General features: G+C 54.8%; 2 protein-coding genes across 14 annotated transcripts; one reads left to right on the forward strand and one right to left on the reverse strand.

Moving 5' to 3' along the window:
* Positions 1–526: 526 nt before the first annotated feature.
* FERMT3 (FERM domain containing kindlin 3) lies at positions 527–17203 on the forward strand. The gene is made up of 15 exons (XM_006129640.5): positions 527–686; positions 1718–1885; positions 3212–3445; positions 3950–4075; positions 4293–4461; positions 5505–5607; positions 6120–6227; positions 6892–7026; positions 7182–7231; positions 7474–7598; positions 8102–8208; positions 8542–8757; positions 9077–9201; positions 9517–9658; positions 16217–17203. Exons 2-15 carry the CDS (start codon positions 1726–1728, stop codon positions 16394–16396), a joined length of 1980 nt encoding a protein of 659 aa, XP_006129702.2. The 5' UTR covers positions 527–686; positions 1718–1725; the 3' UTR covers positions 16397–17203.
* On the reverse strand, positions 16732–21471 carry TRPT1 (tRNA phosphotransferase 1). Of its 13 annotated transcripts, none has more exons than XM_075939078.2 (8): positions 21405–21471; positions 20340–20421; positions 18978–19147; positions 18467–18644; positions 18159–18215; positions 17464–17660; positions 17197–17265; positions 16732–16959 (listed from the first exon to the last, which is right to left on the reverse strand). In XM_075939078.2, the coding sequence occupies exons 2-8, from the start codon at positions 20347–20349 to the stop codon at positions 16732–16734; spliced, it is 909 nt and encodes a 302-aa protein (XP_075795193.2). In that variant the 5' UTR covers positions 20350–20421; positions 21405–21471. The 13 variants fall into 13 exon arrangements, with proteins under 13 accessions (XP_075795193.2, XP_075795192.2, XP_075795190.2 ...); XM_075939077.2 differs by lacking the exon at positions 21405–21471 and adding an exon at positions 21038–21099; XM_075939075.2 differs by lacking the exon at positions 21405–21471 and adding an exon at positions 20847–21031 and having other exon boundaries at positions 18467–18641.
* Positions 21472–21775: the final 304 nt, after the last annotated feature.

Below are 21775 nucleotides of genomic sequence, written 5' to 3' on the forward strand. Positions count from 1 at the left end.
TGCTTCTCAATGATGCCCCGAAATTCCAGTGGCCAGCTGCAATATGGGAATATAAGAATTGCAAGACCAGATTGTTGCAGTGAGTCCATTGGCCTCCGAGTTGAGTGTCTCTCACCCCTCCCCCCCCAAATATGCTTCCTGCTTCAGAGGAAGGTTCAAGTCACACTGGGGATATGCACACAGGGCACATTCCTCCCCCCAGCTCTGTCCTTATATGGCAACCCCCCTATGGCATTGCAGTCCCACTGAGTTAAGAGAGGGTGCTCTGTTTAGGGTGTTACAGATCAGGGTCCCTATGGCACTATGATGCTTCTGATACGAAGTGAGAGAGTGTCCCCAGTGGGAAGGCCCTCCATGCTGCCCACAGCAGTGTGGGCGTGTTCGTGTAAAGCAATCCTAGGGCTGTGGCAGGTGCCTGAACTGCCATTGGATCCTGATGCCAAGGACTTCCTGCACAAGGCAAATAATGCTGAGCCCTGGAGCAGTTGAGCAAACACTGCTGGGCGGTCTGAGAGGAAGTACATGGGCGGGGGGGGAGGGGGCAAAGGAAACGCCTTAGAGCAACGGGTTGGAGTGATTTGACAGAGGTACGTTGGGAGGGTGGGAAACAGTCCAGGCTGGATCCCCATCTTTACTAGCTGAGCCAGCAGTGCCAGGAGCTTTGCCGGGAGCCCGCGGCAGAAACGGTAAGGGCTGACTTCATTCGGGGGAAGGCGGGGTAGAAGTTCTGCTTCAAAGTGCCTGGTAAGGCCTGGCTCCATCTGTCCTCCCCTGCCAGTTTGCCATGTGCCCTAATGCACAATCCTCCACTCAAGTGGAAGATGGGACCCTGTATCAGAAAAGGCTTAGGGATGAGGTGCATGGAGATGTGATCTAGCTGCGTGGCACTTCCTACCAGCCATGGGGGAATTCCTCCTGAACAGCTTTGGGGGGGGAAGGGGACTGTCCCTGAGGCTGGGGCTCAGTGTCTGGTTCTATACCCTACTTCTAGGGCCATGGCATTTACCCACCCGCTGGTTTGAATCAGCCCTTGTGGTCTTTAGCCATGAACTAGGGCTCAGGCAATAAAGTAGGGTTCAACCTAGGAGCTGGGGAGTCTGGGTCCTCTGGCTTTGTTCCCAGCTCCGGTTGGGGAGTGAGAACTGATTGGTGGGGTGCCCCCGTAATGTCCTGACTCCCAGCTATCCTTGCTCTAACCTACTCAACCCTGCTTCCCTCCATCTGCTGGGAGAGAACCCATGAGCCCGGATCTCTGGCCTGGTGAGCTGGGGTCCAGTGGAACCATGGTCCCCTTGCTGTTTGTGGGGCAGACTCTCCAGCACCACCTGCAGGGACCCAGATTCCCTGGCTCCCATCCAGTGATCCTGGCCCCTGCAGCCTCCAAGCACAGCACTTGTCCAGCCTAGGGCTGGTGAATGGGAGCAGTGGTCCAGCTGTTTCTGCCTCCCACTCACCATGTGTTGAGAAAAAACAAATCCTCTCTCTCCCTGGAACAGGCAGGGTGCATTGGTGGACTGTGGCAGTCAGTCTCCTCTCTCCATCCCCTTGTACCACCCTGGTGCTACTGACCCCCAGAGTGGGGAAGGGACAAATCACCCCCTTCTTACACTGCTAATTGAAGCTGGGTGCCCTAATGCACAATCCTGACTGCCAGCCCCCCTGTAGTAACCCGCCTGCTTCAGTCTCCCTCCTGACCTTTGTGCCACATTCATTCCAGGGCTCGCCATGGCCGGGTTGAAGACAGCAAGCGGGGATTACATTGATGCCTCCTGGGAGCTGCGTGTGGTTGTAGAGGAGCTGGGGACTGAAGCTGAGCCCCTCACCCTGCGAGTCACCGGGGACATGCACATTGGCGGTGTCATGCTGCAGATTGTGAATCAGATGGGTGAGTGTGGGGGGGCCCTCTGCTGCTGTGGGTTGCATGGGGGGGGTGTCCGCTCTCATTAAGTCCCCTCCCCACTTTACATACTTCTCCCCACAACAGGTGAGCCCTGGCATGGATAGTAGGGTTCTGTCCCTTTAAATCTCCTGCTGCACTTCCTCTCCCTCTCCCTCCCCCTTAGCCACCAGCTTCCTGCTGTAGGATTCCCAGCATCACCCATTTTAGCATCAGAGAGGTTTTCCCCAACCCACGACACCTCAAATTGCTCTAGCCCAGAGCTAGAAATGGAACCCAGGAATCCTGATGCCCAGCGCACCCCTGCTCTAACCACTAGACCCTACGCCCTGCGCTTCCTGTCAGTCTCACATGATGCCAGCTGAGTCATGATCCTGATGCAGGGTAGTGACTCCCAATCATCCAGTTCCAGTCCACCCTCACTTCCTGTCTCTCCCCTCTTACACCCTGCAGCATCAGGCTCGGGCTGGGGCACTACCCCCATCCCCAATTCCCCCAGAATTGCCCTCTGTGTCAGGGATGCACATGCCATCTGTGAGGGTCACCCATGGGCTGGGCCAATCCTGGAACAACTGCTGGGCTCTGGTCTGCCCCACTGTCTGCCCTGTATTAGTGATAATCCATCTGTCCCACACATCCCTCTTCATCTATTTGTCTGTCCTCACATGCCCCCCTCTGTCCTGCACTCCCCCTGCCCCCATCTCTCCACAATCCAAGGTACCAATGAGGGAGAGACCTGGTGGGAGGGGGTGCCCACGGATCAATCCAACAGGAAGTGACTTCTTATCTGCCCAGGACACAAGGTGGGCCTGTGCCATGCCTTCCTGTGGCCAGTCTATGTGGTTAGGGGCCCTACTCCGGCAGTGCCCGATAGTAGCTGGAGCTGCAGTTGCTGAAGGCTGTGAGGCCCGCACCCTGGATGAGGGCTGATAAGGGGCCAGCTAGCCAGAGCCTATGGTTATAAATAGCCTCCAGGGCTTGGGATTCTATTCCTGGTTTGTGGGGGGAGGGGGAGCGGTTAGTGGGTATGAGAAGACTGAGCTGGGAATCAGGACACCTGGCTTGTCTCCCACTCCAAGAGGGAAATGGGGTCTAGTGGTTAGTGTGGGGAAGCTGGGGGCCTGCCCCAGTAGCCAGGAATCTGGTTTAGCTGTCTGTAGTTGTACTGTGTGTCGCTTGCACAGTTCAGCTCCTGGGGTTGCAGTATCCTCCCTAGCCTGTGGGCTACCTACTGCATCCTCCCTGAGATGGCACTGGCTGCATCTCAGTCCTGGGCGTGGGATCCCTGTGCAAACGACTGTGCTCTGCCCCCAGAGGTGAAGCAGGACTGGTCAGACCATGGGCTTTGGTGGGAGCAGAAGAAACTCTGGCTGCTCAAGACCAACTGGACCCTGGATAAGTATGGGCTGCAGGCAGATGCCCGTCTCCGGTACACACGTCAGCACAAGGCTGTGCGGCTGCAGTTGCCCAACCGGCGGATGATCCGTGTCCGCGCCAGCTTCTCTGAGCCTGTCTTCCGTGCTGTGGCTGGCATCTGCCGGGTGCTGAGTGAGTGTCCGGGATGCAATGTGGCATAGATGGGCCAGGGTGGAGAAGGATGCAGGGAGAGCATCTGGGATCGGCAGGAGGTGTGGAGGAGGGAAGGGCAAAGCGCACAGAGGGGTAGGAGGTGTGGAGGTGCAGGGGGTAAGGGCGGCAGTGCTTAAAGTGGTCTGGAAAAAGTGCATGGGGAGTCATTAAAGTGACCTCACATCTACCTAGCTCCTGGGGCTCTTCCCCACTGTCTGCCCGTTTCTAGCTGGGGAGTGGAGCCCAGATGGGCCAGTGGAGGAGTGACCCAGGGAGCAGTAGGGGGAGGAATGCAAGAGGGGTAAGAGGAGGGGCTGGGAGCAAGCAAAAGTAGCGAGAAAAGCCTGGGTGGGTACAGGGATGGGGCTTTTGGGAGAGAGGAGCAGGGAGCCCAGGCAGAAGGAATGAGGGAAGGGGGCCGCAGGGAGCTGGGGGAAGGCCCCTTTCTGGGAAGCTCCCTCACCCCATGTTCCCTCCCTGCAGGTATCCGTCATGCAGAGGAGCTGTCACTGCTGCGGGCACCAGAGGAGAAGGAAAAGAAGAAGCGGAAGGGACCGGTGCTGGAGACAGAGGATGAGTTTGACCTGAGCGGGGTGGTGCTGCCAGCCAGTGAGCACAAGCACGGGGGGTGGGCAGGGGCCTGAGGGTGCTCTCCTGCAAGCGCAGGGATGAGTGTGTGTGCTAGTGCATCAGTGTGAGTCCCTGGGAGAGCACCCCTGTGTGCTCGTGCCAGACTAGCAGGCACAAGTGCTGGCGTGAGAAGCTGTGTGCGCCCCTGGCAGGATGTCTGTCTGGGCGCCACTAACCCCCCTCCCACTCCCCGCAGGCGCAGAGCAGCAGCCGTTCCGGGGAATGCCGGCCCATTTCTCGGACAGTCCTGCCACCGAGGCCTGTTACCGGATGCTGTCAGTGAGCTGGGCTGGCCTGAGCCCTGAGCATGTGCTGAAAATGCCTCGGCCCAGCAACCTTGTGGAGAAGGCTCAGATCAACAGCCGGTGAGAGGAGAGGGGTGGCTGAGGGGTGGGATTGACAGGCACCGGCATAACTGGCAGGGAGGGGGCAGCACCACAGCCAGGTCACATCAGGGCTTTCCAGGGTACTCTGAACCCTCAGCCTTTCTACTGTCTCTAACGGCAGCGGGGCATGCCGGGCCATGGGGTTAGGGGAGCCCCATGACTCCAGCATGCCTAGGCAGGGCCCTGGGCTCCAGCGCTCCATGTGTCTGCGTCTCTCCCCAGCATTCCCCAGAGTTCAGAGCCCTGCAACGACCCAGTGCAGCCTGTTCAGAGCAAGCTGGTGTTTCAGGGCCCTCAACCCAGAGACCATGCTGGCAGCCACCTGCCCCTTTCCCCAGCTCTTGCCAGTCTCCTCTGTCTCTACCCTGGACCTGGGCTAGAGTTTTTGACATAGTTTCCAAGAGAACCCTCCTTCCCTTGCTGCATGCAAGAGGCCTACTGCTTCTGAGTCCGGAGGAAACCTTGTGCTGGGCTGACCTTCCAGCCTTACCAAACAGGGCATGGAGGGAGCCTCCCCAGCTACATGGGCAGCCCAGTTCCTAGTCCAGCCTTGGTGACTGAGCTTCCCCTGCCAGGGGTCACAGTTTCTATCTACATGGAAGTGCCTCTGCCAGCTGAGCTTCCCCAGTTAGAGCAGCCAAAGCCCTTCCATGCCGGTCCCATGGTGTCCACAAGAGGGCTGGTGCTCTGCAGGGACACAGCGCTCTGCTAGGCAAAGTGTAGGCCAGGCGGAAGCCACCTCCTGTCTCTGAACTCCAAATGCCCTGGTGCTGGTCACACAGTCAGCTTCCGTTGCTGGCGGTGGGGGCTGGCCAGCAGGGCTCCAGGTATCGCTCTAGGGCTTCTGGCCTAGGGACAGTGCTTGATGGTGCATCCCCCAGCTATAGCGAGACTCACAGCTGTCCCGTCTCCTCTGCCCTAGAGAGGGAAGTAACCTCTTCCCACCAGGGGCTGGCAATCCCAAGAGGGGAACTGAATCACACCTGCTCTGACAAATATGACCATTCCCATGTTGCACCCAGGTGGCTGAGCTCCTCGCGGTCGCTGATGCAGCAGGACGTGCGGGAGAATGAGCAGCTTTGGCTGCGGTTCAAATATTACAGCTTCTTTGATCTGGAGCCCAAGGTGGGACCCTCCTGGATCCTAATCCTCCTCCCCTGGGCTTTCCTGTCTTCCCCCGCATCCCCCCTGACTACACCCAGTCTGTCCTATCTGCTTCCTCTAGGAGCCCAAGACAACCCTGCCATACTCGGTTGCCTGTCCCCAGGCTCTCCCTTCCTGTCTCAAAGCTACCCTGGCTTTTTGGATCCTTAGCCCAGGACCGATGGTCCCTCTAATTTTTCCATTTGTGTGTGTGGAATGATTTTTGTTATGTGCACCAAGGTATGTGTGGATGTGCACCACCCGCAGAAACACATGCTGCCAGCTATGGGTGCTCTGATAATCAACTGGGCATTATGTGAATCTCTCTGGGGTGGCCACCCATGTGTTCAACTTACAGGGAACACTGCCCAGGACCCCTCCCCCACAACCCAACTCCCTTCCAGATCCCTGTACCATCCCCCACTCAGCTCATCCTCTTTAATTCCCCCCCATTGACTCCTAACCCACCCCCATTTCCTGTCCCCGTGCTGCAGTACGACACGGTGCGCATCACTCAGCTGTATGAGCAGGCACGCTGGGCCGTGCTGCTGGAGGAGACTGACTGCACCGAGGAGGAGATGATGGTCTTTGCTGCCCTGCAGGTAATGGAATCTCCTTCCCTCCCAGAAACAGCCCCAGCCAGGCCAGGGTCCATCCCTTCTCCCTGCCTTATCTACCAGGGGTCTCCACTGTCCCCAGCCAGGCCTGGACCGATCCCCTCCCCCACTCATAGGAAGCACCTGCAGCTGGCCAGAATCCATCCCCTTCCCTACCACGGAATACCCCCACCTGTCTGGGATTCCCCCCTTGATCCCAGCCTAGTGATGGGGAGGGAGGGCTATCTTCCCCAGAGCTCACCCAGTGGGGCCACCTCCAGAGCCCTCCCGCCTGCCTGGGATCCAGCCTTTTCCCCAACAGGACACCCCACCCTACCCAGTATATTTCCACCCCCCACTCCCAGCTGAGCTTGGCACTACCTTCCTGGCCCCACTGGGTGAGATCTGGGGAAGAAATCTCAGCTGAGGATGGGGTATCCTGAGCGGGTAGATCCCTGCTAGTTGTGGGCAGGATGGATCCCAGTCAGGCAGGAGGGGCAGGGCTTAGTCCTGGCCCCACAGAGTGAGCTCTGGGGACTAGGAGGACCAGGATCCATGCCCTCAGTCAAGCCAGCGGGCCAGTCCCACATGGGAGCTATCAGGGTGGGTGAGATGGTGAAGATCTCCCTCCCTACACACTGCAATTAACCTGCCTTCTGCTCCCCTCCAGTATCACATCAACAAACTCTCCTTGAGTGCTGACCCCACAGACCAAGCCAAGGAACAAGGCCTGGATGACTTGGACTCAGCCCTGTCCAACCTTCAGGTCAAGCTGGAGGGGGGGACATCTACGTCGGACATGCTGGTAAGGGGGAAGCTGCAGGGCAAGGGTGAGGGGCACCAGCAGAGCTGGAGGGGGGCCCAGTGGAGGCAGCAGGATTGAGGGGCATCTGGAAGAGCTTGGGGTGAGGGGAGCACGCTGGAGTAGCAGGAGATGACTGTGTCTTGATCTCCTGGCAGGAAAATCTCACCACCATCCCTGAGCTGACGGCTGTTCTCCGGGTGTTCAGGTGAGCTCCAGACTCTCATCCTGGCTGTGGGGACAGAGGCCAGGGGCCAGGAGTCGGGGCTCTTGGGTTCTACCCCTGCTCTGGGAGCAGTGTGGGGTCCAGCCTCCCCATTGCCCAAGCTGTCCTCTTGCGCCCACTCCTCATCACAGCTTAGGGTTCAAGAGGAGCTGTGTGTTTCTCCTCCACGGGGGGGGTGCCTGACTGTGCCCCCTCCACCTTGGCACTGATGCCCCCTTCCGCAGGCCCCGCAAGCTGACGCTTAAGGGCTACAAGCCGCACTGGGTGGTGTTCAAAGAGACGACCATCTCCTACTACAAAAGCCGCGAGGAGGCGCTGGGTGAACCTGTGCAGCAGCTCAACCTCAAGGGTGTGTACAGCATCCCCTCCCCCCACTCTTTGATGCTCAGAGAACTGAGCATCACCCTTCCTCAACACTGAGCAGTAGTGGTCCAGATTCCTCGACCTGCAGCAGGTGAGTCTCTTGCCATCAGCCCTCAGGGTGCAGGGAAAGTCCCTTTCCCATGAGAAACCTCACATCCTTGCTGTTCCAACCTCCTGGACCCTTTGCACTCCAGTAGCAGGGAGTTCCACAGTTAAGTGACAGAGAGAGGACAAGATTTCCCTTTCTTCCCTCTCCTCCCTCCCACCATTTGCAGACAGTCAGTGGTCTCTGGCATCAATGGACAGATGTTATTTCCCTAAAATCTTAGTTCCCTAAAAATCCTGTGGTCAGTAGTTCCATAGGTTCTCACACAGACGAGAGATTATTCTTCATCCCCATGAAATTTTGAGGCATTTTTTCAGCCACAGTAAAGCATATTAATCACCAGAAATATTGCATTCTCCTCCTTTCCCCCCTCCCAATTTCAGGGTGTGAGGTGGTACCGGACGTCAACATCTCTGGCCAAAAGTTCTGCATCAAACTTCTGGTGCCCTCTCCAGAGGGGATGAGTGAGGTGCACCTGCGCTGTGAGAACGTGAGTTGGGGGGCAGGGCTGGGATCAGGCTGTGAGGTGGTGTGTGAAGTGGGATTACACCCTAGGGGGGTGCAGTTGGGTTGTACCATGTAGGAAGAAGGTTTCAGGGTGTGGTGGTGAAGAGAGCAAGTGAATTATGCCATAAAGGGAGGGCTACAGAGGAGCTATACTGGGGGGAAGGGGTTGTGGACTGATGGCAGAATGGGATTCTCCTCTAGATAACGCTGCAGACTGTACTGCTGGGGTCTAGCTCTGAAGATGCATTGTAGGGTGGTCCCAGCTGGGAGTCTTTGGTGCCTCCTCCTCCTTTAACCCTCCCCTCCCACTCTGCAGGAGCAAGAGTATGCCCACTGGATGGCAGGGTGCCGGCTGGCAGCCAAGGGTCGGACCATGGCAGACAGCACATACCAGTCTGAGGTGCAGAACATCCTGTCCTTCCTGCAGCTGCAGAAAGCCAATCCCGATGTGCCTGTGGCACCTGATGCCGAGGCCATGAGCACCCAGTGGCTGGTGTCCCCCCGCTACCAGAAGAAATTCAAACCCAAACAGGTGTGTGTGGGAGGGGGAGGGGAACGGGGGAACAACCCCTATTGAGCTCCCTGCCCACTGGCTACAAATGGGGACACAACTGACTGCAAGGGGAAGGCGCGCCCTATGGAGCCTCCCTGCAGCACAGTGCCTCCTAGTGAGGCACTGGGGTAACTGGGCCGGCACTGACTCAAAGCAGAGCGCCTCCTGTTGCAGGCACAGAGTCCCCTACTGGGATCATGGGACCAAGAATGCCTGACAGGAGCACCCTCCCATCCAAGCAGCGCTCAGGCCTGGCCTTGTTGAGTATGGAATACTGACCCATGTCTCCTGCCCACAGTTAACTCCGCGCATCCTGGAGGCCCATCAGAACATGGCCCAGCTCTCTCTCACTGAGGCTAAGATGAGGTTTATTCAGGCCTGGCAGTCACTGCCTGATTTCGGCATCTCCTACTTTGTGGTCAGGTGAGGCACCCTTCCCCTCAGAGCCAAAGGGCCAAACCCGAGACTCCTGTCCCCCTCCCCCCACTCCATTCTCTCACCACTAGACCCCACTCAGCTCCCCCACAGAGCTGAGGATAGAACCCAGAAGTCCTGACACCCTGTCCTTCGCTCCCCCCCACCCCAGTCCACTCAACTTCTCTCCTCTCCCCATGAAGCTAGGGATAAAAATCAGGAGTCCTGATTTCCAACCCCTCCTGCTCTACCCAGTAGAGTGCTGCCCCCCAAACTGCAATACAACCCAGGAGTCCTGACCCCCATTTCTTCAACGTGCTGCAGGTTCAAGGGCAACAGAAAGGATGAGATCCTGGGTATCGCCAATAATCGTCTGATCCGAATTGACCTGGCTGTGGGAGACATGGTGAAGACCTGGCGGTACAACAACATGCGCCAGTGGAACGTCAACTGGGACATCCGTCAGGTCAGAGCAGGGAAGGGGTTGCTGGGGCCTATAAGGAGCAATGCCCAGCCATCATGGAGTCTGGCACACAGAAGGGATGCAGGGGAATGCCCAAGGGGAAACAATATACTGGGTCTTCCATCCCTCTCCAGTGCCCATGTGAGGTGGAAGCTGGGCTCCTGGTGTCTCTTGCCCTCATTTGGGAGGAAAGTGCGGTCTACACAATGGTAGAAATGTAAGGGACCTTGAGAGGTCACTAAGTCCTGCCCTCTGCACTGAGGCAGGACCAATAAACCTTCATCATCCCTGACTGGTGCTTGTCCAACCTCTTCGTAAAAACCTGCAGTGATGGGGATTCCATGACATCCCTTGGAAGCGTGTTCTAGAGTTTACTTACCCTCAGAGTCGGAAAGGTTTTTTTCTAATACCTGACCTGAATCTCCCTTCCTGCAGATAGAACCCATGATCCCTTATCCTACTTTCAGGGTGCATGCAGCCCTTACTACACTGGAAGACTGTTACCAGGCCCCTTCAGTCATCTTTTCTCAAGACTAAACAAGCCCAGTTTTTAACGCTTCTCTGCTCTGGACTCTCTCCAGTTTGTACACATCTTTCCTAAAACGTGCTGCCCAGAATTGGACAAGTACTGCAGCCGAGGCCTCCCCAGTGCCAAGTAGAGCAGGACAGTTATTTCCCATATATTGCACGCAACACTTACAACACCCCAGAACAATATTAGCCATTTTGGCAGCTGCATCCCACTGCTGATTCACATTCAGTTTGTGATCCACTGTAACCCTTGGATCCTTTTCAGCAATATTGCCACATAGTCAGTTCTTCCTCATTTTGTAGTTGTGCATTGGATTTTTTCTGTAGAGTAGTACTTTGCATTTGCCTCTGTGCACCAACGTATTTGCAACTCCTCCCAGCTTGGTGTCATCTGCAAATTTTATAAGCACATTCCCTATTCCATTATCCCAAGTCATTAATGAACATATTGAATAGTACAGGACCCAGAACTGATCTCTGTAGAATTCTAGATACACCCTCCCCGTTCAACTATGAAACACTCATAACTACTCCTAGAATATGATCTTTCAACCAACTGTGCATCCAGCTTATAGTAACTTCATTTAGTCCACATTTCCCTAGGGTTTTTTATTAGAATGTCATGTGGGACTGTGTCGAAAGCTTTACTAAAATAAAGATAGACAATATCTACTGCTTCCCCCTTACCCACTAGGCCAGTAATCCTAGCCAAGAAGGAAATTCTTGGCAAATCCATGTTGGCTTCTAACCCTGTTATCTTCTAGGAGCTTGCAAACAGATTCTAAGAATATAAGAACTGCCATACTGGTCAGACAGTAATCTATCTGGCCCAGTATCCTGGGCAACAGTGGCCAATACCAGAGTTTCAGCCAGAATGTACAGAACAGGAAGGTATGGAATGAACCACCCCAGTCTTCCATTCCTGGATAATGGTGGTCAGAGGTTTAGGGTCACTCCCAACCATGATGTTACAGACCTGACCATGCTGGATAACAGTCCTTGTTGGACCTAACCCCCCAAATCTTAGCCAGTTCTTTTTTTGAACCCAGTCATATTTTTGCCTGTCATAACATCCTATGGCAATGAGTTTCACAAGTTAGTTGTGTGTTGAGTGGAATAAGTACTTCCTCTTGTTTGTATTAAATCTGCAGCCTATTAACTTCTATGCAACCCCTGTTTTTTGTACTGTGGGAAAAGGTAACATTTTCTTATTCACTTTTTCCATGTCATTCATGATTTTATAGACCTTTATTAAGGCTGAGAGGAAGTCACAGATTCCGTGACTTTCCAGGACCTTCATGACTTCTGCAGCAGTTGGCATGGCTGGCCTGGGGGCCACCAGAGTAGTTTGGGCAACCACATCACTCAGTGCTGAGAGAGTCTGGGGCCACCACCCTGGCACCAGGAGTTTCGGTGTGGGAGTTCGGACCTGGGGAGGAGGGAGGGCTTTGGGAAGCACTTGTTTCAGGGAACCCCCGGAAATGCAACGTGTTCCTCCCTCAGCTCCTAGTTTCATGCGTTGCTTCCATCTGTAGACTCAGCTCCTATTGGCCACTGCTCCAAGCCAGTGGAAGCTGTGAAGCTGGCACTTGGGGTGGGAGCAGTGAGCAGAGATTGGAGCTGTGGAAGGGACATGTTGCTGCGTACAGGAGCCACTAGGAACCAGGTTGGGAGCCTGCCAGCCCCACCAACCTCTCCATCAGCACCAGTGGGGGTCCTGGACCATATGCTGCTTCCTGGATCTCTCCTCCAAAGCACATTCAGTGTCCCCTGGCTGTCCCTGCCATGCATCCCCAAGATTGAGTCAGGGGTGTGTAGTGCAGGTCACAGGCTGTGAATTTTTGTTTATTGCCCATGACTTTTACTAAAAATACCCGTGACTAAAACGTAGCCTTAATTTTTATCTCACACACCCTTAGTTGTGTCTTTTCTAAGCTGAGCAGCCCAATTCTTTTTAGTCTTTCCTTATATGGAAGTTATTCCATGCCCTTGATCATCCCACTACACTAGTGAGCCATGGCTGCTCTTCACAAAATGATGTTGATTCTTTCCCTAGATAGCATGTTTATCTCAGTCTGATAATTATATTCTTTATTATCGTTTCTACCAGTGTGCCTGGTACTGAAGTTATGGTTACTGGCCTGTAACTGTTTCTGGAGCCTTTTTAAGAATTTGGTGTTTTACTAGCTACATTCTAGTCATTTGGTAGAAACTGATTCCAGCAATAGGTTACATACTACAGTTCTGCAATTTCATATTTGACCCCTTCAAACTTTGATTGCCATCTGGGCTTTGTGACTTCGTAGTGTTTTATTAGTGTGCTGAAACTGCCTCTGTTGACAATACTTCGGATTAGTCACCCAAAAAGAACCGCTCTGATGTGGGCATCTTCCCTACAGCTTCTGCTACAAAGACCCATTTAAATTCTCTGCAACTGCCTTGTATTCCTTGAGTGCTTCTTTAACACCTAGGTTGATGAGTGGCCCCACTGCCTGTCTGACATGCTTCCTGCTTCTGGTGTACCTAAGAAAATTCGTGAGAGCTTTTGTCTTTAGCAAGCCACTTCTCAAATTCTTTCCTGGGCTGTCTCATTACACTTGTACATTTTACTTGTCAGAGTTTGTGCACCTTATTTCCCTCATTAGAATTTGACTTCCAATTTTTAAAGGGTGCCTTTTCCCCTCCAATATTCTGCTGCTTAGTCACGGTGGCATTCTTTTGGTCCTCTGATTGTCTCTCTTGGTTTGGGGTATATCAATAGTCTGCCTCTCTGTTATGGTGTATTTAAATAGCCTCTATGCTGGCTGGGACTGTTCTTTTTAATTTAAGCCTAACAAACATCCTCATTATGTAGTGTCCCTTTTTAAAGTTAAATGTAATCTTGGTGGGGTGTTCTTTTTTGGTACAGGTTGGACCTCCAAGTCCGGCACCCACAGGACCTGATTGGTCCCAAATGAGGGAGTTTAGGACTAGAGAAGGTCAAGGTTCCGCTGCTGTTGCCCCCTGCGGTTCTCTGGTCCAGAAACGATGTTGCCAGATCACAGGGTCTTGGTTTAAAGAGGTTGAATCTGTATTTTCCCCATATAAGGATGTTACATTTTAATTACATTGTGGTCACTGTTACGGAGCTGTTCAGTGATACCAGTTGAACCTTTCCAATCCAGAACTCTCTTGTCCAGAAACATCCGTTGTCCAAAATTGTTAGTTAGCCGGATGTCCACTTTTCATGGGTGTGGCCAAGATTTCCCACAGGCTCATAAAGTTTGTTTACAGCCATCAGTCCTGGCTCTCAATGTTCTGTGCTGTTATTTAGCTCTAATTTACCCCTAACTAACAGCACAATAAGCAGTGGAAGTGTTGGTAATGCTGTTAGACAATATTGACCTTTCGTGGTCCAGAAAATTCTCTCATTTGGAACCAGTCAGGTCCCAAGGGTTTCAGACTAGAGAGGTTCAACCTGTAGTTACCTCTGGGACAACATCCTCTGTTCCACTTATGAGTAAATCAAGTATTGCCTCTTCCCTTGTGGGTTACAACAGCTGCACTAGGAAACAGGGTCGTCTCTGCATGCTCATCCTGAGGTGACATGTACCCAATCCATGAGAATACAGGCAGTCCCCGGGTTACGTACAAGATAGGGATTGTAGGTTTGTTCTTAAGTTGAATCTGTATGTAAGTCAGAACTGGCATCAGCCGCTGCTGAAACTGATCAGTTTCAACAGCGGCTGAATCTGGACACCAGTTCCACTTACATACAGATTCAACATAAGAACCCCAGGCGTCCCCAAGTCAGCTGCTGCTGAAACTGATCAGCAGCTGATTCCAGGAAGCCCAGGGCAGAGCAACTCTGCCTCGGGCTTCCTGTAGTCAGCCGCTGGTCAGTTTCAGCAGCGGCTGACTTTGGGACACCTGGGGCAGAGCAGCTCGGGTGCTGCCGACTTGGTCCAGAAGCGCGGCCGCTCCTCGGCGCTACTGGACCAACCCAGCAGCACCCCAGCTGCTCTGCCCCAGGCATCCTGATTCAGCCACTGCTGAAACTGATCAGCAGCTGAATCAGGACTCCTGGGGCAGAGCAGCTGGGGTGCTGCCGGGGTTGGTCCAGTAGTGCCAAGGAGCGGTGCTGCGGGACCAACTGGCAGCGCCCCACCTGCTCTACCACAGGCCCCGGGCTTTGCTCCACGTCTCCCTGGTCTGCTGGGGGGGCACTCCCTGCAGACCAGGGAGATGCTGAACAGAGCGGCGGAGCACCCGGCCGGACCCGCGGCGCTTCCAGCTGATCTGGAAGCGGCCGCGGGTCCGGCTCCCGGTGCTCCCCCGCTTTGCTCCCATCTCCCTGGTCTGCTGGCTCTGCCAGCAGACCAGGGAGACGGGGAGCAGCTTTTCTCGCCCCGGAGAAGGCGGGCGGTGGGACCAGGTGTCCCGCTGCTCCAGTTCTCCAGGGCGAGAAATCCCCGTTCGTAACTGCGGATCCAACATAAGTCGGATCCGCGTAACTTGGGGACTGCCTGTAGTTGAAATTGCCCTTTGACTGAGATTTCTGGTGTAGCCTTTGTAACCTCCATTAACCCTTTCACAATCACCATCACACGCCTTGTCAGTAAAATATTCCTACAGCTTTCCTCTTCTTATTCAAGCATGGAATTACTACCCACAGAAATTTTAGGCTAGTTGGATTCATTTAAGAATTTGACCTTTTTTTAACATGTAGTGCCACCCCCCATTCACATGACCTCCAATCATTCCTCTATAATTCATACTCTGGTGCCATGGATTAGCTTCATTTCACCAAGTTTCTGTAATAACTCATCTACCACTATCCTCTCAAAGCCAGATGCTCTAGTTCAGTGGTTTTCAAACTATAGGTCACAACACGTCATGGAGGTTAGGTCCATCAATGGCTATTAGCCAGGATGGGTAAGGAATGGTGTCCCTCGCCTCTGTTTGTCAGAGGCTGGAAATGGATGACAGGAGAGGGATCATGTGAGGATTACCTGTTCTATGCACTTCCTCTGAGGCACCTGGCATTGGCCACTGTTGGAAGACAGGATACTGGGCTAGATGGACCTTTGGTCTGACCCAGTACGGTGCAGTGGAATGTCAGGCAGTGGGTCTTGTTGCTGCAGGGGGCTCAGGTGACCAGTGGGGGTTCTAAGGCAGCTACCTACCTGTCCTATACCACAAACTGCACCATGGCTGGCAGCAGGGGTGGGTGGGTGTGTGTCTGGGGGGGGGCAGGGAGGAGGAGTGCATAGGGCTCTCTGTATTGCTCCTGTCCGGAGCACTAGCTCTGCACTCCTATTGGCTGGGAACCTGCTGCTGGCTGCTTCTGAGGGCAGCATGGTCTGTGGTGCCAGGAGAGGCAGGAAGCTGCCTTCGCGCCCCAACTGAATCTCTGATCAGGAACCGCTCAAGGTAAGCTCTTCCTGCCCCAGCCCTGACCCCCACCAAAGCTGTAGCCCCCTCCTATACCCCAGAGCTCTCATCCTTAACCCCACCCCAGGGCCCACACTCTAGTGGAATTATGTTGGGTTGCAGATAAACAATTTTCTTCAACTGGGTCATGAGAGAAAAGTTTAAAAACCAGTGTTCACTCATCTTAGTATTTAGACTTCTAGCATTTGTATATAAGCCCTTGTACATTTGATCAATCTTTAGTCACTTGTCTTTAATGTGTCATGTTTTAATGAGTGGTGTATCTGACCAGTCCTAACTAGCTTCTGTCTGTACTTCACCAATTTCTTTCCTATCCTCCACAACAGGATATCAAGTTTGCCCTTGAATAAATTGAAGGGATAGCTCTGCCTGAACCATGTGCTCCTCGGCTTTCCCCTCGTCCTTGGTTTAAAAACTCCTTTACAACCTTTTTAACTTTAACTTTACATGCCAGCACTTTGGTTCCATTTTGGTTAAGGTGGAACCCTAGCTATTTCTTTCCCACTTCCTAATAAAAATAAGGGGGGGGGGGAGGCGGCCAATAGCCAGAACTTGTGTGTCAGAACCAGCCCCTCACTGCTGTCCTCTCTCTCCCAGGTGGCGATTGAGTTTGATGAGCACATCAACGTGGCGTTCAGCTGCGTGTCAGCCGGGTGCAATATTGTGCACGAATACATTGGGGGTTACATCTTCCTGTCCACCCGCAACGTCGACAAAGGCCGGGACCTCGACGAGGAGCTTTTCTACAAGCTGACGGGGGGCCATGAGGCCCTGTGAGCACTCAGCACTGTCCCCTGGGTAGCGGGTGGGGGGAGAAGAGCTGGGGTCAATGTTGACCCCACCCACAGGGGTCAGCCTCCTACCTCCCAACTCATTCTCCTCACCATACAGAACTCAACCAGCCAACCAGTCCTTACACACATTCCCAAGCCCCTGCCCTCCCCACTCATCCAGCAAACCAATCCAGCCTCCCAGTGCCTGTCCATCAGTCCCCTACAGGCCACTACCCACACCATCCCTCAATGGCCTACACACTCCCAGCCCAACCTACCCCTTAGCCCACCCATCTTCTCATGCCTCTTGCCACCCCAGCACACCGGTATGTGCTCCATTCAGGGAAGGAGGGGACACAGGTCCCCTGCAAGCACCCCTTGCCCCAGCTGTGTGTAGGGTGAGGGGGTTAAGTGTGGCAAACCTAGCAAAGAGATAGTTGAAGAGGCTGCAGCAGATGGAAGAATTGAGTTTTTTATATTGCTCTCTCCCACCCTGATTCTTCGCCATGTCATGGCTCTGGAGCTGGGCCCCACCCAGTGTGGGTCACGTGAGGGGTAGCAGACGCCCTGAAAAAGAGGAGGAGGAGGATTTAGGAAGATATTGCCAGCAATTGGTTTTCCCCCCAACCCACCTGCCCTCTGTACTCAGGAATGACTAGACCCTGCACCTCACACCAGCCCATGGACACTTCTTGGCCACTCCCTGGGACAAGATCAAAGCTATGGCCACTTGGATTCTGCCACAGGCTGCTGGTGAGGCATGTTGTCTGGGACAGCAAACTGAGTAATAAACCAAGCTCTCACCATATCAGGCAGGTCTCGGTCTCTGTGGAAGAGTTGGAATTGCTTCCGGACTCCAAGGTGCTTCTCCAGCTTAGGAAGGGGTATGGAAAACCAGTGGAAATTAGCAGAGGGAGCAGGAGTCAGGACTTTCCATTTGCTAAATGGCCATAGCACATGCCTTCCATTCTTTCTAGTGGGTGGGGTTCATGGAATTGATGGTGGGCCAGTCTGACCTCTCCACAGTGCCAAGTTCCCCTAGAAGGACAAACAGGGTGGGGAGGCCCTTACTGTCAGGCCGGAGCTGCAGGACGCTTTGGAAGTACTGGGGAGGCAGGAAACCTTCAGCATCACCCGGCGAGAGGATAACTCCATTAGCAGAGCGATAGAACTGGATCCCATCTGCAGGGGAAGCAACACACAGGCACAGAGCCACAGGAACCAGGACACGGGGGCTACGTCTAGACTGGCATGATTTTCCGGAAATGCTTTTAACAGAAAAGTTTTCCGTTAAAAGCATTTTCGGAACAGAGCGTCTAGATTGGCACGGACGCTTTTCCACAAAAGCACTTTTCGCCATTTTCGCGATGGGTGCTTTTTTGCGGAAAACAAATTTGAGCTGTCTACACTGGCCCTTTTGCGCAAAAGGACTTTTGCCCGAACGGGAGCAGCACAGTATTTCCGCAAGAACACTGACAATCTTACATGAGATCGTCAGTGCTTTTGCGGAAATTCAAGCAGCCAGTGTAGACAGCTGGCAAGTTTTTCCCGGAAAAGCGGCTGATTTTCTGGAAAAACTGGCCAGTCTAGACACAGCCCTGGGTTCTACCCTCCAGTCAGGGTGGGGACTGCAGTTGAGAGGGTAGAGGAGGGTGGGAGCCAGGATTCCGGGTTCTGCTACTGAGCAAGGGTCTCAGTTGGAAGGGTTGAGGAAACTTCTTGGTTCCCCCCCCCACACTCCAAGAGGGCCCTCACCTCTTACTCACCTGCCAATGCCTTGGGCCCATCGATCACTATAGCTACATCACAGTCCTGCCTCATCCCTGTGGATCAGTAGTCAGAGAAGTGGTTAAAAGCTGGCTATGAAGGGTAGCTCCCAAACCCAGCCACACACCCCTAGCTGACTGGGCTTTGAACCCAGAACCAGCAGTGTCGCTTGGGGCCAAAGCCCCTCCCCCCGAAAGAGCTCTGCAGGAATGGGGCACAAGGGAGGGCAGTGTGGTGTAGTGACAGAGTGAAGGGCCTCAGAGCCAGGACTGCTGGGCTCTCTGCCCAGGACAGGGTGCACACTCACCGCTGAGGACATGCCCATCCCCAGGTAGCCCAGGTGCTAGATGGATATGGTTGCGCCCCATGCGGGAAAGGCCCCCTTGGCAGATGGCTGGCCAGTGTCGCAGGTAGGTGCCATGGGCCATGGTCTGGGGCAGGTCTGTGGGCTCCAGCAATGGGGTCAGCTCGAGCTCCGACACCTGCTGGGAAGGGGATGGATCATGGAGGGTTATTGCAATGGGGCTTCTGGCCTAGAGTTCCCTTGTGTGCTTCCCTCAGCCTCTTGGCACACACCTCCCAGCCTCCATTTTCTTGTCTCTCCTTTTTGCCAGGTGCCCCTTCCTCCCATCCACTGAAGCAAGGATCCTGTCCTGCTCTCTGACTCTTCCTGGGAGCGAGGATCCTGTTTTGACCCACTCCCCACACTCTGGGGGCCCAGGACACAGAATCCCCCTGCCCACTCCACTTGACTTCCTTCCTCCCTCCTCCCCAGTAGAGGGAGCCCTCTCTGCTGCCAACCACCCCTACCCCAGCACCTGCAGCGAGTGCCCCTGGTTGGCCCGGATCTGCAAGTGCCCATCACCAGGGTGGGGGCGGAGGGCAAAGCGGCGCTTCTCGTTAGTCTCCACCACACGCTGCACGTCGGCCACAGAGACACCCCTGAAGCGGGGCAAGCTTAGCACAGAGGCCACATCTACGAACCCATCTGGGGAGGGGAGACAGACGAGACTGTCTACGCCGAGAGCCGACATATTCCTGCATCCCGATGGGCTAGGCTGAGCCCTGTCCCCCTTTCTGCACCCTACCGCCTCCCACACTCTGGGGGGCTAACCCAGACCTGACCCCTTCTGTGCACCCCGACAGGCTAGGCTGAGGCTTGTCCCCTCACTTGCCCTACCCCTGCTTCCCATATCCTAAATGGGCTAGGCCAAGAGCTGACACCTCCCTGCATCCTAACTGGGGATGTGAAAGGTTTACTGGTTAGCCAGTTAACTTCACCCTAAACAGGTATTGCTTACCAGTTCCAGTTAACTGGGGTCCACTGCAGGCATGGGCTGCTCTGGCCAGCTAGTCAGAGGAACCCCTGTCTGTGGCGGGCCTGGTACAGCCCCCTTTTGCAGGTTACATGGTGGCTCCCCGGGGCAGAGCTCGCAGCCCCTACCAATCCCACTCCTGGGGAGGAAGCTTCCCTGCCGCAGGAAAGTTACATCCCCAGGAGCTGGGCTGGCAGGGTCTGGCAGCCTTGCCCTGGGGAAGTTTTGCTGAAGGCTCTGTAGCATAAAGCTTGTTTAAGATTTATACGGCAGAGCCTGCAGTGCATGTAACTGCTAAGATTTTCAGCCGTTACACAGTTACCTTTTTAACTGACTTTTTACATCCTTAATCCCAACAGCCTAGGCCAAGAGCTATCATCCTCACTTTCCCTGCCCCTTTCCCACCCTCTGACGGGCTAGCCCAGACCTGACCCCCTCTCCACACTTTTGGTTCTCCCCACATACCCCACAACTGTGAGGTTCAGACTTAGGCACCTCCCCATCCTGTTCAGCTTGTTCCATCTTCCCCTTTCCCACAATCAGCAAAGGTGAAACCTGCCCCCTCCCCTTCCCAAAAAAAGCCACCCTGTCTCTTTCTCCCCCCCACCAAGAAATGGTTAGGCCATAACCCGACACTCCTTCATACAACCTAACCCATCCCCCATTCACTGAGGGTGATCTCTGCCTCCCCCCAACATGCACTATTCCATCTTCCCCCCCAATCTAAGCAATGGGGTCCCCTCCTCAGTCCTTTCTGCTGGGACTCAATAGTGCTCCCTCCATGGGAGAGGTGGTCCCAAGGAGCCAGCCTGCAGAGCTTGGGGGGGGGGGGGAGCAGATCTGTAGGAGAGTGGGTGCACTTACCAGCACTCATCTCCAGCCCCAACTGCGCTGCTCCATGACGCAGGACATAGGACAAGGCTTTGGACAGACGGACTTCTGGGTTCTGAAAGAGAAATTGGGGACAGAGAATGGAAGGAATAAGGAGGGGGAGGGAGAGGGGTAGGAGTAGGTGGGATGGTTTCTTCCCAGAGGAAACCACACATATCCCCCTCAACCAGCAACCACAAGTAGAAGGGTCTGAATAAGTCACTGGGAGCCAGGACTCCTGGGTTCTATTCCCAGCTCTGGAAGAGAGGGGTATCAGGGGTTAGAGTAGGAAGCCTGGGAACCAGGTCTCCTTGGTTCTGTTCCCATCTCATTCCTAGAGGGGGGTTCCTGTCAGCTCTTGGCCTCACCCAACCAAATCTGACCTGAAGGGGGGAACCCGGCAGGAAGTCTGGCCATGGAGACAGGTGTCACCAGCTCAGTGATGAGAAAAGCCTGGCTGGAGTTTAGTCAATAGCAACCACCCCTACCCCCATCTCTAACCTGGTCCTGGTGCCTCTTTCGACTCCGAGGCTTCCTGCCCCCTCTCCCAAGAGCCCCGGGGAGGGGCTGCGGAGATTCTCCCCTCCCTGGATCCATGCTAGTGGCTCCTAGGCTCCGTGCAGCCTCAGCCTTCCTAGAACACACCCAATTCAGTTACCCTGTTCCTAGAGCCCCCTCCCCACCAATCCCACCTTCCTGCCTAGAGCCGACTCCCCTTTCTCAGCGCCCCCTTCCCTGGGGGGCGATTACCCAGCCCAGACTGACAGCGCCTCTCCCTACAGCTACACTATAATAAAGCTGCCCAGTCCCGCCCACCAGGCCTGAGACATCTTGGGCAAGCACGTGGCCGGGGAGGCCCTGCTGTGGGGGCGCAAAGGCCTCTGGGAGTTGTAGTCTTTCAGGTGGCCATGGGAACCCATCTAGTCCGCTATCCCAGCTCCTGTACGGGCCAGCGCAGCGTGTGGAACATTCTGCCCCGCGGGGGTGGGCGATCCCTGGCAGCAGGGTTCATCCTCCATCCCTGACCATGACGTTCTGCTTGTCCCTAGGCCTGCCCACCTGGGCCAAGCAGGGTAGGTGAGGTGATAGCTTCCCTCGCTGAAACAGACAGCTTTGCAGCTCCGCAGGGGTCTTCTTCCTTCCCTCTCCCCACCTGCCCTGCCCCGCCCCATAGCCACCCACCCATCCCCCTCCAGTCACGGCCACACTGTCTCTCTACTCTGGGCAATCCCAGCAGTGCTTCCTGGCCACACACGGTGGCGCCCCACACCCGCTTTGCAGGCCGCTCCAAATCTGGCTGCCAGATGTTGGGTCTCCTGTTTGCAAGGGAGTGGAGGAGGTTTGAAGGGCCAAGGCCCTGCTGCAGAAGGAAGTATCGCAGATGCCAGCCCCACCCTAAGCCAGGGTGGTGGGAAAGACAGGAAAGGGTA

This window comes from Pelodiscus sinensis, chromosome 11 (assembly GCF_052426305.1).
Source record: "Pelodiscus sinensis isolate ZL-2025 chromosome 11, ASM5242630v1, whole genome shotgun sequence".
NCBI lineage: Eukaryota > Metazoa > Chordata > Testudines > Trionychidae > Pelodiscus > Pelodiscus sinensis.